Below are 13,682 nucleotides of genomic sequence, written 5' to 3'. Positions count from 1 at the left end.
ACTGAGTTATTCTGTTGTTTTCTAACTTTTGAGGTGGATACTAACTCATTTGACATTCATGCTATATCATGTGGTAATGCAAGTAGTTGAAAATGGAGTTTCCAAAGCATTGGTTTAGCTACAGCCCGTAAGTTTTGAAAGCCATCACTTACCATGGTTCTCCCTTTATACTAAAAATCTGTACTAGTAAGTTTATAGATAACACAGGAAGAATTAATGTTTTTATGACGTTTGGCTTGCTATCCAAGAGCAGCGTGCCTTTCCATTGAAGATTTCCTTCATATAAAATCTGTACATATTTATTGGGATTGTTCAGGAGTACTGCATTTCTTTATTTTTATTTTAATAGATTTTTCCACCATGATTTCTGACCAGATGCAGGTGGAGTAATGAAACTCACAGATATCTTTATGTGATACTGGACCTTAAATTTTTAATTAAAGCCTCAATATTTTTAGTGGTTTTTCAGTTTATTTTTCTGAGTATCTCTTTTTGTTCTCCTATTTCAATTTTTTACCATTTATTTTTTATTTTTTTGGACAGGCAGAGTGGACAGTGAGAGAGAGAGACAGAGAGAAAGGTCTTCCTTTTGCCGTTGGTTCACCCTCCAAAATGGCTGCCGCGGCCGGCGCGCTGTGGCCAGTGCACCGCGCTGATCTGAAGGCAGGAGCCAGGTGCTTCTCCTGGTCTCCCATGGGGTACAGGGCCCAAGCACTTGGGCCATCCTCCACTGCACTCCCGGGCCACAGCAGAGAGCTGGCCTGGAAGAGGGGCAACCAGGACAGAATCCAGTGCCCCGACCGGGACTAGAACCCGGTGTGCTGGTGCCGCAAGGCGGAGGATTAGCCTATTGAGCCGTGGCACTGGTCAATGTTCCCTGACTTTTAATAAGACTTGGAAATTAGAGATAATGAAATGTTGCCTGCATCAAAGGCTTTTAGAACTACATAAGTTAGGTATTTTTAAAAAACTAAAATATTCACATAACTTTATATTAATAAAATCTTATATTAAATAAATTTATATTTTTTTCTAACTTGTTTTATGGGGGTACTTTTTATTAAATTGTCTTTGGCATCAGATGCAGTAATGTGAACACTTCTTTCTTAGAAAGCCTTCTCTAATATCCAGTTTAAATCCTTCCTCATTTAGTAATTTAAATAATTTCTTGTTTAAAAAAAAGTAGCACATCTCTCTTAAGGAATTTAGAACCTAGAAAGAAATAGAAAAAATACTTTTAGGGCTGGCGCAGTGGTGCAGTGGGTTAATCCTCCACCTGTGGTGCCGGCAACCCATATGGCCACTGGTTCTAGTTCTGGCTGCTCCACTTCCAGTCCAGCTCTCTGCTATGGCCTGGGAAAGCAGTAGAAGATGGCCCAAGTCCTTGGGCCCCTGCACCCACGTGGGAGACCAGGAGGGGGCTCCTGGCTCCTGGCTCCTGGCTTCGGATCAGCACAGCTCTAGCAGTTGCGGCCGTTTGGGGAGTGAACCAGTGGAAGGAAGACCTTTCTCTCTGTCTCTCCCTCTCACTGTATGTAACTCTACCTCTCAAATAAAAAAAAATCTTTAAAAAAACACTTATTAAGTGAACGGAGTGCCTGGAGTGGGGAGTAGGGGGGCAGGGGGCGTGTCCCTGCCTCTCCAGCCACAGCACAGCGGCCACAGAGCCTACCTGGGTCCCCTGAGCTGCTGCTGTTCCTCTCGCTCTCCCCATCTTCCTGGCCGTCTGCGTTCTGCTGTGTGTGCTGCAGGCTCAGCTTGTGACAGACTTCAAAGGCCTGGCCCACGGTCCGGACGATCCGCATGGCTTGGCTCTGGGAAGCAGAAAGGAAAGGGATTGGTGAAGGCTGTGGAGAATCCACAAAGGACACCAGGAGCGTCAGGGTGGGCGAAGAGGATGTGCAAGGGGCATGCGGGCAGAAACCCACACAGCCAGCCGAGGAGAGAGATGGAAAAGCCTCAGGTTGTTCGGATGTGTGCGTACTCATAAGGAAGAGGGTGGAGACACTGTGTCTTCCTGAAATACTCCAAAAACAGAAACTGTCACCACAGTTCTGAAACAATCAGTGAACTCAAAGGACAGAGAGCAAACACACCAGCTCTGCATTCAGCCCCGGATCCTGCTTTCCGAGCGAAACAAGTGCAGGGGATGTGCTTCCGAATCTTCTGCCAACCATTACTGAGTGTTCAGTGAGTCCATCAAACTAAGAGGGACTCACTTTGTGGTTTCGCTTGTTTGCTTTTTGCTGCTGCAACTGTTGGATATCCTTGGAGCCCCTGCAGATTTAGGGGTGTGGTGATCGGGGGCTTGGAAGCTAGGGCCCAGCCAGCAGAATCAAGCAACACTCAGCATCTGAGTCCCCTGGAACCATCACCTGCTGCTAGCTAAGTCTCACCTGAGCCTTTCCTGGCTTCACTCTAAGATGCCGCCCACTTGGGCCTGTTTGGTGACTACTTCCCTTGCTTTTGTTTTGCTATTTAACTTCTCCTTCTGAGAGCCCAAGAAGAGAGCTTGATCATAGCTCTCCATACTTCAGGACTCAACTCAGAGAGGAGAGTACAGAGAAGCCTGTTTCTGGGTAGAGTATGAAGCCACCCAAGCAGGCTGGAGAAAGGACCACAGGCAGGGTTGTCAGGGCCTGGCCTCAAAGGTGAACCATTGACTATAGGTTGATCATAGGCTTTCACAGACTAGACATGAGTGAGACATGCAGACTTTGAGAGCTCAGGCTGAGAACACTTGCACATTGCTTCTCTCATCCCCATGGTCGGGAAACATCCTGCCTCCATGGACAATAGTTAATTTAATTTGTGACTCTCACTCTGTACCCAAGTCTATCAGTAATCAGGTATCAGATGACTTCAGGTCCACTGTGACCACCAGCCACATTCAACAACCCTCCGCCCCCAAAAAGACATCAAGCGTCATGCACAGTTTCTCATCAGCTTCAGAAAGCTGGCATTGCAGGAGCTGATGTCCAGGGTTTCAATAAGCCTACATGGCCTTGTTGAAGGTAATGAGATGAGCCTCACTCATGCATTTCCTCATGTTGGATAATCAGCTGGCACTCCTCATTACTATCTTCATGAAGCCTTAGGGACCTCAGAGCCCACACAGGAACTGCTGCTGCAATCCATCCTCTGCTGGGTATAACTCCCGAAATCAGTCCCCTTGCTCTTTCCTCAAGTCGTCACTTTCTACGTGCCTTCTTTTTTATTTTAGGTCAGAGAATCCAAGCTAATAGGAAAAGGTGTCTTGGCTAACCACACACATCCACATGTCTGTTTTGGATCTCAGCCCACCTCTACCCCTGCTAATATTTCTGAGCTCAAACCACCTGCTAGCAGTGAGACCTTCTTACTCTGTGACATTGAATTCTCTTAGTCCATTGTGCTACCTCCAGAGACAGCAGTTCCTAACCCCCACCCACCCCCAACCTCTCACCCAGGAGTGACATGTGACATGTCTAAGTGATAAAATCCCTAAGTGAAATGGGAGGACATGGGTAACTTCCACCAGACCCCCAACCTCCATGGTGGGTCAGAACCTCTGTTCCCCATGTTCACCCTGAGCTTCCTCCTCTGCCCAGAGGTCAGGCTTAAACCTCCTTCTCACACCACAAGCTTTCAGCAACTAAGAGATGACCGGACTGCATAGGAAGTTGAGATGCAGTAGATATTGATCCTAAGCAAGAAGCTACCACCATTCCCATTCCCAAACATACAAAATGTGTGATTGATGGGTGGGCATTTGGCGTAGCAGTTAACACATGCTTGAAATGCCCACATCCCATATCAGAACATCTAGGTCCAAGTCCTTACTCCACTGCCAAAGCCAGCTTCTTGCTAATGCACACCCAGGGAGATAGCAGGTGATGGCTCAAGTAATTGGGTCCCTGCCACCCACACAGGAGACCAGATTGAGTTCCTGGCTCCGGCTTCAGCCTGGCACAACCCTAGCTGTTACAGGTACATGGGGAGTAAACGGTGGATGGGAGACTTCTCTCTCTGCCTTTCAAATAAATCAACTCACTAAATGAAATTAAACCAGGACTTAAAAAACAAAGGAGTATGCTTTAGAGGACAGAGTGCCTAACAAACCCACGTGGAGACAGCACAGCGTTCGGCGTGGCCTTTGGCCATCAAGCTGTGCTCTGGTTTTGGAGACTGAGCCAGGAAGCTCAACTCCCAGGTGAAAAAAAAAAAAAGTTGTCGCTCACCCAAAGGAGTTATTCCCACGGGCTCCCCCAGATCTTCTGTCCACCATTCCCTTTATGGAATAGACAGAGTGCCTAGGGTCAACCTCTTGCAGCAGAACTCCTTGGTAGTTTACCCAGCCTTCAACATGGCTTTGTATTGTGTCTGCCTGGATGGCCAGTGTTCATTATATAGAACTTTTCTCCAACTTTGGAGGGATTTTGCAAATGTTTTAGGTTCTGGAAATAAAACAGTCTAAATGATATGTAGAGAGCGAATGTTTAACTTCATTGCTTTCTTGTCTTATACAAATTAACCCAGGTATCTCCCACCGATAAATACCTGCAAAGGTTGACTTAGTCTTTTCCAGTGTATACCATTCCCAGAATACAGACCCAGTCTCCCCATTTTTATAATACATTTCCTTAGAAAATTCCAGATTCACTACTATGTTTGCTGCTAAAAACCTCAGGTTTTCCTAAGGACATGTTACAACTCCCACTCTCTCTTCAAGTCACTGACACAGCCCTTACCTAATTTTTAAGATTATATTACAAATTAAACATCCTCAAACAGGAGTCCATGGCTTATGGGATTATACAGATAACTAAATTTGCATTTGTAAGGAAACACTAAGATTTAGGTGAGAAACATTCAAATTTAGAGTTGGTGGGAAGTAACTTTTCAGAGACCATGACTCCATGAAAATGATGGGTGGTGGGATGCACTCAGAATCGAGCAGAAAAACCTAGATTAGGGTTCAAGCCCCTCTTCCGTTACCTTCATCAAGATAAATGGGCCTGCAGGTTCAATCAACTATTTATTAGCCCAAAATGGTTGCAAGGAAACGGGCGGGTTTTAATGCTTAATGTTTATATTGTTTTATTTTCACACTTATTAGTGCACTTATTAGGATCAGCAACTGACCCTGACCTCTAACGGGGTGCTCTGAAAAAGCAGAAAGTACAGATTATGAGTTTTGTATTCCTGCTTTCCCCACGTTGGAAATGGCATCCTGCCTCCTAAGCCTCCCCCGTTGCATGACCATCCTCCTTTTTTCACAGCTGTTCTATGTAGTATTTCTGTAACATCACTGAAGAAGCAAGTAAGTGATGTCTCTATTGTATCTCCCATAAATATATGGGTAACTTGTATGATGGCACCTCCCACAGTGCTTGTCATAAAGTACATGTTCAAGAACTATTTTATTCTGGATGTGGAATTCATTGTACTGAAAGACCAGACAGAAAATAAAAGTAGTTCAGGAAAGGTTGAAGTTATTTTATCAATATAGGAACACAAAATACTAAGAGAATCACTTCTTATGTATGTATGCCAGCATCTAAAAGCTAATGCCACCCATCTCCCATCCCACAGCATCAGAGGAAAACTCCCGGGCTGAAGGAATCTGAGCTACTATGCCGGCTTCTGTGTAGGAGGAAACTGTCAACTAAGAGTTCTAAAATCTGCATATTCAGGATTAACTGGTTTCATTTTGATTTATCCTCTACTCTTCTTTAATGTGAAGGCTGTATTTCCATACACAGTAGCATATTTTATGAAAAGTCCTCTGCTCTTGGATACATAATCAAGCTACCCCATCTGCTTTACAGAATGACCACAGATACGAAAGCAACAACCACCTCCTGTCCTTCCCATTCGTCACTCTAGGAGTCAGAAAGTGCTGGGTGCTCCTAACCCAACTCATAGATGACTGCATGAGTTCAGGTGCCCTTTGACCTTTCTTGTCCTCCTTGCTTTCAGAGGATGCTGTATATGAAGACCTTGTTAGGGAAGCAATGACTTGAAGGCAGCTAGTAGGGGCATTCTGTACTTGTCCCTCCCACCATCTACTCTGCACAACCCTGTTGGTTCCTGCCTGCTAGGCCTAGCGGCTCCGTGACACCACCCGGGGTCCTCTAGGGGAGGGAACTGATTTTGCCTGCCCACTGGAACACAGCAATCACACGTGCTGGGGCTTAATAGTTAATCAGCCATGCCTGAGCCTGAGAGAGAGAGAGCGAGAGTGAGAGCGAGAGAGAGAGAGAGAAACACTCCAGTAAAGAGAAGCTTGAAAAAGGACCCTTTCCAGAGGTTTATATGAATTCTTATTCTTTGGGTCTCCTACATCACTTCGAAGCAGTAGCTCCCATCTCACAGCCTTTGGAAACCAAAGTGGAGGTGTCAAGACCGAAAGCCACTAGGTACAAAGCCAAGTGAACAAGTGGAACGTCAGTAAAGCAGCCTTTTGCAGCTTTGAGATCTGGCCATTCTCAGGAATTTACTGGGCTTTCTTTTTTTCTAAAGCATCATTAGACTGCATGATTTCTGCGCAAATCCAGTCTAGTTTCACATAAGACTCTGAGAGTGCTCTGCCACATGGATCAAATCTTCCTGTCCAAAAGCCATTTTCTATTAACAGCCAAAGCATGAGTGGGCTCTTGGTTGTCAAGATTAGGCTGGATACAGTTGCTTTGATGTTTTTAAAGCTGGAAAGGAATAGCTAACCTCGGAGTGCTCTCAGCTGCAGATGGAGAGCACTGGGGCTCAGGGGAGTGCCAATTACAGGCAGTTTTGTGAAAACAGGGCTGGAGAGGAAGCCGTCTTGGAACATTACACCACTCACCCTCACCACATACAGCAATGCATTTTTAAACCATCTACCTATTCACATTGACATAAACTCATCTGCCCATCCCCAGGACATCCCTGCACCCAGCACAGAGGTCAATATGCTATGGAGAGCTACTCTGTTCAGCATGCCTAATATAGGTAGCAACTGTACTCCTAGCAGGTGTCAATATTTGGTAAACTGCTGCTGAGATCATGAAAATAATCACTCCCGGTGAGAGCCGGCTGTCTACTCAAAAGCAGACCAAAGCCTCAATGGTAGCTCTGAGTGGAGGTAAAGCAGATGGCTCCTTCCTGTACTTCACTAGTCCAAAACAAAATTACAGTCAATCAGAATAGTATTTTTTTGTACTCAGTCCAAGTAACCTGGTTGCTGGTTTTGGTCCTATGAACTTTGGAAACAGTTAAGTGCTATACACATCTAAAGAACTGTCATTATTAGTCTTATTCTGCAGCTAATTTAGCAAATTATCTTGGGCACTGTGATGAATTTCATTGTTCTGCAAAAAGCCCTAATTCACAACTTATAGAAATGATTAAAGGAATCATCAGATAAGGAGAAAGTATAAGCATAAAATGCAAAGTGTATATGAAGATGAAGATATGATGATGACAACAACACTAAGATGAGAAAAAAGGGCAGACAAGTGGAAGCTCACTTCTGACAAGCAAGGTTCTCTGTAAGTTTCCCCCCCCCATCCCCCCCCCAACCCCACATTTTCTGGGCCCTCAAGATCTGTCTGCCAAGTGCTTCTCCACTCCAGGGAACAAAAGTCCCTGCAGTTGGCTACAGGACAAGTCACAGATTTATAATCTTTTCATATGTCACAACTCTGAAATACAGTGTCCTTGCCTTGACCTTAACCACCATCTCAATAGTAATAGAACTGAATGTCATATTTCTTTAAGTTTTTTAAAAAACATTAATAGAAGACGTAGCTTACACATATATGAAATGATTACAATATATGGGATTTGAGAATATAAATTTAGCCATTTACACATAGAAGGCCCCAAATTACCAGGGATCTCAAATGGTAGCTGGGTTAGTTTTGTCCGGTAGGTTACTGAATGGCTCTGATTATATAATTTGATCAAGGCATAAGCCTTGGACAGCCAGAGTATTCCTCAGTGTAACGTGAGTTGCCATGGCTTTTCACACTGACAGCACACAGTACATCCTAACATTGCCAATAGACTCCTGGGTATTTTCTTATACTCTGCTGGCTCATGAAACACAGCAACATGGAGAAAATACAGCTCAGTTACAATCTCAGTGGTCAGTAAGCAGCTGGGTAACCAGAGGAAGTTAATTTCCAGGTAGTGATTCCTGCACCCATAAACAGGGATGGATGAGTTCTGAAACTCAAAACCACCTGAACATTTAGGTACAAGAATAGTTTCTTTCCTTGGTTTTAGGATCTGCTTCCCTTTCATCTCTCAAGCTTGACCAGACATGCGACTTATACTTTAGCGTGTGACTGTCATCATCATTCCAGATTCGGTACAAACTCTAAAGCACCCTCAAACTTGACAGCATTGCAGGAGGAAACGACTTCTCCAAACCTAAACCAATTGAGCTGTTATTGCAAGCAGTGTGATTTCAAGGAGCTGCCCACGAAGATAATGGGGAGAGTCCTACGGCTCCTGTTAATCACCAACAGTTCACGCGCTGATGCGCTAATAAGTACAGTCACTCTTAATCAGGGCAGACAGCCATACCCTCCTGAGGCTGGAGAAAACGACAGGAGGGCGACAGCCACTCCACAGGAGAGGTCAAGAGACCATGCAAGAAGCTTCTCAAAAGGCAAAGGGCCCTGCAAGTGAGTACTATCATTATATGCCCCAAAGGAGGGGAACAGGGAAAGCCCATGCCATTAGCAGGTGTCTCTGGTGGAGGCTCTCAGCTAAGACAAGATCCACTCGCATCCTCCTTTCTAGCACTCAGCCTAATGTGTGTGTGTGCTGTGGGATCCCTCCACCATAATCCTGCAAAGCCTTCCCACTCATATAAAATCTGTTCCCTCAAGAGCAGGCCACTTCATGCATAACCATGCACATTTCTGAGATGACTTTCATCTTATTTGATGGTGGTAGAAACTCAAGTCTAGAGAGGCTCACGTGTCTGTTATATGGATTTCGTGTAACAGGGTTTAGTGCTCAAACGCCTGGAAGGGGAAGCAAGGGAGCCTGGTTGTAATCTCAGTAGCACTGCTGTGTGACCTGGGTAAATTACCTTCCTAGGTCTTTTCCTTCTTCAGTGATAAAATGGAATCATATTGGCCACACAGAGATACTAAGATACGTCAAATAGATGTGGGCCATTCAGAGGTAAGGCGCTCTTTATTTTTAAGTAATGATTACAGTTAAACCCAGTTACAAATTGGTCTTGGAGGACAAAACTATTCCTTTGCTACTAATGCTGAATGAACCATGGACAACGGTTTAACCGAGTGGTTCCAGAATCACACCCTCTGAATTCAGGTCTGACTCCACTACTTACAATGAGTTCCTTAAGGCTCTATTTTCCCATCTATAACATGAAAGGCATAATAGCAGCTATCTCACAGGGCTGTTGTTGAAATAAGATAATTCCTCTCCAGAGCTTAGAACAGTCTCAGGGGCTGGCGCCATGGCTCACTTGGCTAATCCTCCTCCTGCGGCGCCGGCACCCTGGGTTCTAGTCCTGGTTGCTCCTCTACCAGTCCAGTTCTCTACTGTGGCTTGAGAGGGCAGTGGAGGATGTACCAAGTGCTTGGGCCCCTGCACCTTCATAGGAGACCAGGAGGAAGCATCTGGCTCCTGGCTACGGATCGGCGCAGCGCCGGCCGTAGCAGCCATTAGGGGAGTGAACCAACGGAAGGAAGACCTTTCTCTCTGTCTCTCTCTCACTATCTATAACTCTCTCTCTCTGTCTCTTTCTCTCACTGTCTAACTCTGCCTGTCAAAAAAAAAAAAAAAACAGTCTCAGGCACATAGCAAATAACTGAAACCAAGTCAGCTATTAATATTTGACTTAGTATAAGGCTAAAACTTTTAAGATGCTCTAGAATAACAGACCAACAGGTACTATGTTATAATTCTGCAATATCCTGCCATCTGGTGAAAGCCCAACTGAAAACCTTTCTCCCAAAAGAATGTCCAAGATGGAAATCCCCTTGGCCATCTGTGTGGGTGACTAAAAGAATCACAGGTATAGCACAAAAATGAGGGCAGGAGCAAGGTAGACGGAGGCCATCTCCTGAGAGGGTTGAGGCACCTGACCCAGACTGCCAATCAGTAGAAGAAACAATGTCTTGCCTCAAGGTGAGCCATATGCCAAGGATGACTCTTGCATTAGAGCCCTGCGGTGAGAAACGTGCCCTGGAAACGTGCCCTGGGGATGCATGCAGAGGACTTGATGTGATGTGAAATAACCAAAGCCCTGGGGCTGACGCTGTGGCGTAGCCCCCTGCAGTGCTGGCATCCCATAGGGGCACCGGTTCAAGTCCCAGCTGCTCTACTTCCCATCCAGCTCTCTGCTATGGCCTGGGAAAGCAGTGGCAAATGGCCCAAGACCTTGGGCCTCTGCACTCGTGTGGGAGACTGGAGGAGGCTCCTGGCTTCTGGATTCAGATCGGCGCAGCTCCGCTGTGGCCAACTGGGGAGTGAATCAGTAGATGAAATACCTCCCCACCTCTCTCTCTCTCTCTGCTTCTCCTTCTCTTTCTGTGTTAACTCTGACTTTCAAATAAATGAATTAATCTTTAAAAAAAAGAAATAACCAAAGCCCCACCTCAGCAAGGAGCCCAGGCAAGGTTTTCCTACGCTAGGATCAACACGAGCCCTCTGGAGATGATCCAGGCCAGCTGGCTTCCAGGCAGATCTCCCTTTTGACCTCCAATGATCCAGAAATAACCTCGCAGGCCACATCTCCTCTCCTCAGGGTCTACAGTCCTTTCTCCTTACCTCTTAGGGATTTCCATGATTTGCCAACTAATACTCTTTCCCGAGCTTGGAGGCTAACCAGGATGGTGTGCAAAAATCTCGCAGACGTGTTCCTACCCCTCCCTAGTTCTGCTTCCTTTCCTAAACAATTCGCTTCTCTTTGCAGGCCTGGAAACTGGCCCTCCCACCTATAGTTCAGCAGCAGTGGGGCTCACAGCCCAGGCTGTCTGGAACAATTCCCTCAGCTGTGTGGCTCCAGGCCAGCAAGGGGCCTGAGAACCAACCCTCTTATGAAGAGCTACAGTCTCAGCAGGTGAAGGCAAAAGAAACATAGAGAATAGGGGAGCCAGAGATCAGAATCAGCTCCGAGAGATATGAGACGCAGCAAAAAATGGTATGAGAGGGGCCAGATGACTACTCCTTTTCACTGGGTAATGAGAACTGGATTCCATGCTTCCTTTCAAGATCAAAGTTCCAGGTGGGCATTGTTCTTAGATTCCGGTTTTGGCAGAAGAATCAGATGCCCCTCCACTCCCCACCATGCCCCTACCATGTACGTGTTACTATCCAATGGCAGAGCAATTACAAGGGTACTTCAAAAAATTTGTGGAAAAATGCAGTGAAAAGTTAAGAAGGTTTTTGGTGCAAAAGAATTTCGAAATCCATGCATTTTTCATGAACTTTTTAAAGACTGCCTACGGATGGATTTCAAAAATGTTTGTACCAAAATAAACTTAGCTTTTAATTTCATTTCCACAACATTTTTAAAGTCTCCTGATTTAACTGTCTCCTTCACTTTCTTGCTCAAGATTCTTTTGCTCTACATGTCTTCCTGATTCCCGGCCAGTGTCTGCCCCTGGGAACTTGGGCAAGTCATTTAATCTCTCTAAGCCTTCATTTACTCCTCTGTAAAGTGGAGAGGGTGAAAATGACCTATCTTAACCTTCTTTACTTACATGTGATAAGGATAAAATAAGACTAATCATTAAAGTACTTGTTAAATGATCAGGGCATTTGTAGCTCTAACATATTCCCAGGTTGATATGATGCAGTCTACGCACGAAACTAAAGGTAGAAACAAAGTAGTCAAGGTCTCAAAATGAATTAAAAGAGGATTTCAGTCTTTAGTTGTATCTGCCAAAAACGTTACTCATGATGTAATTCATAACTCTTAGAACTCGGGTATTCACTGCACCTCAAACCTGCAGAAGAGCCTTTCATTCTCCCAGGCCCTAAATTCGTTCACCTCCAGTTCCAACACTTTTCCTTCTCATCCTCTCCCTACTCCTTCTTCTATTAGTTAGCTAATATGCAGCTCAACTTGGACCTCATTTTTTTTTTTCTTCTCTTACGTACTATTATGTAGGTGAAGTCTGTCAAGACACCCTCTTTTTTCCTCCTGCCTTTCCAGTTCTGGTACTTTTTATCCAATTCCATGATCAGCATTTTAAAAGCCTGGGCACAGGATGGATACTATAGTTTCAATGCGTTGGAAACATAATCCTTAATCCAACAGTGATGGGAAGTGGGGTCTACCTAATAAGAGGTGATTAGGCCAGGAGGGTCCTGCCTTCAAGAATGGATTGATATTGTTAGCACGGGAGTGGGTCAGTTACCCCAAGAATGTATGTTACAAAATCAAGTTCAGTCCTTTTTGTCCGTGCACCTCTCACCATGGGATGACAGCACAGAGGCCTCACCAGATGCCAGCACCGTGCTCTGGGACTTCTCAGTCTCCAGAAGCGTGACACCAATATGTTCCTGTTATAGCAGCAGAAAACAGACTGAGACAACTGGTAAGAGCACAAATCTCCTTAAAGGAAGAGGCTTAGTAGCAAAGCGTAATTCTGTTTGTTGGAGCTAGGGTAGAGAAATGGGAAACATGCCCTGGTAAATCTTGACCCTGTTGTCATCATGCTTATTCTCCATGCTTGACAAAGTTCCTACAAACCTGTTAAAAATGCCTTTTAAAGCATAACATGGTGCTTTGGTTTGCATATTAGTTTAGATGTCCCCTAAAGGCCGATGCACTGGGGCCAGCACTGTGGTGCGGTGGGTTAAGCTGCCACCTGGGATACCAGCATCCCATGAGAGTGCTGGTTTGTGTCCCAGCTGCTCTTGCTTCCAGTCCATCTCCCTGTTAATGCACCCGGGAAGGCAGAAGAAGATGGCTCAAGTACTTGGGCCCCTGTCTCACATATTAATTACACGGAAAAATAATATAGTTCCACAGCCAAATCAGTATGAGTAATACTGGGTTAAACAAAGTTACAGGAGTTTCTTTAACTTCAGGACCTCTCAGGAACATAAATAGGGCAGTTTTCACATGGACCATTTGAGATGATAAATGTTTTACAGCGTACATCTTAGGAAATGCTGACTTTGACTATCGTCCTGATTTTAGAGAAGGAAGACGGGACCCATTGAGGGGTGGTCGCTTGCATCACAAATCCCAGAGTTCTGGTGGAGAGGTGAGGCTAGATAATGGGCTTCCCAACCTCTGCAAAAGGTTGGGAAAGTCTCTCCAAAACCCCAGTTTTGTGTATTACATTTCCGGAGGGATAACAGAGAGGAGGAACACTTCTACAGAACTGTAAAAGCTGCATTTACTCAAGTATCAAATAACAATCCAAGACAATCAATATGTATCACTGTAAGTTTAAATAAAATTCCACATGTCATGATCTGCAACTCACTAATAATACACAGGATTATGAGGAAGCATTTGTCTTCATAAATGACAATGTTCTTCTCTACTGCACGCTAGCGTGAGCATCATTTCCAGTGCTACTTAGTCCTGTTCCAGGCTCATCCCTTTGCAATTGTCCTTTTGTAACTACTACAAAGTTCATATGAAACTAGGAGAGAATTTCAATACATGGGAGCAAGGGCAGACCATTGGGACCCAATGTCAGTATTAAAATAGC

General features: G+C 45.0%; 1 protein-coding gene across 2 annotated transcripts in view; it reads right to left on the bottom strand.

Annotated features, from left to right (window-relative positions):
- LOC133760330 (carboxyl-terminal PDZ ligand of neuronal nitric oxide synthase protein-like) overlaps positions 1 to 13,682 on the bottom strand; it is a 354,785-nt gene that overhangs the window by 39,398 nt on the left and 301,705 nt on the right. For both annotated transcript variants that reach the window (XM_062192633.1, XM_062192634.1), the window contains exon 6: positions 1,673 to 1,814. In XM_062192633.1, the coding sequence (XP_062048617.1) occupies positions 1,673 to 1,814 (142 nt within the window). The remainder of the gene's footprint in view (positions 1 to 1,672; positions 1,815 to 13,682) is intronic.

The sequence above is a fragment of the Lepus europaeus genome, chromosome 5, assembly GCF_033115175.1.
Source record: "Lepus europaeus isolate LE1 chromosome 5, mLepTim1.pri, whole genome shotgun sequence".
Classification (NCBI taxonomy): domain Eukaryota; kingdom Metazoa; phylum Chordata; class Mammalia; order Lagomorpha; family Leporidae; genus Lepus; species Lepus europaeus.
The sequence above is the reverse complement of the archived record's forward strand: the minus strand, read 5'-3'. Positions and strand labels throughout refer to the sequence as shown.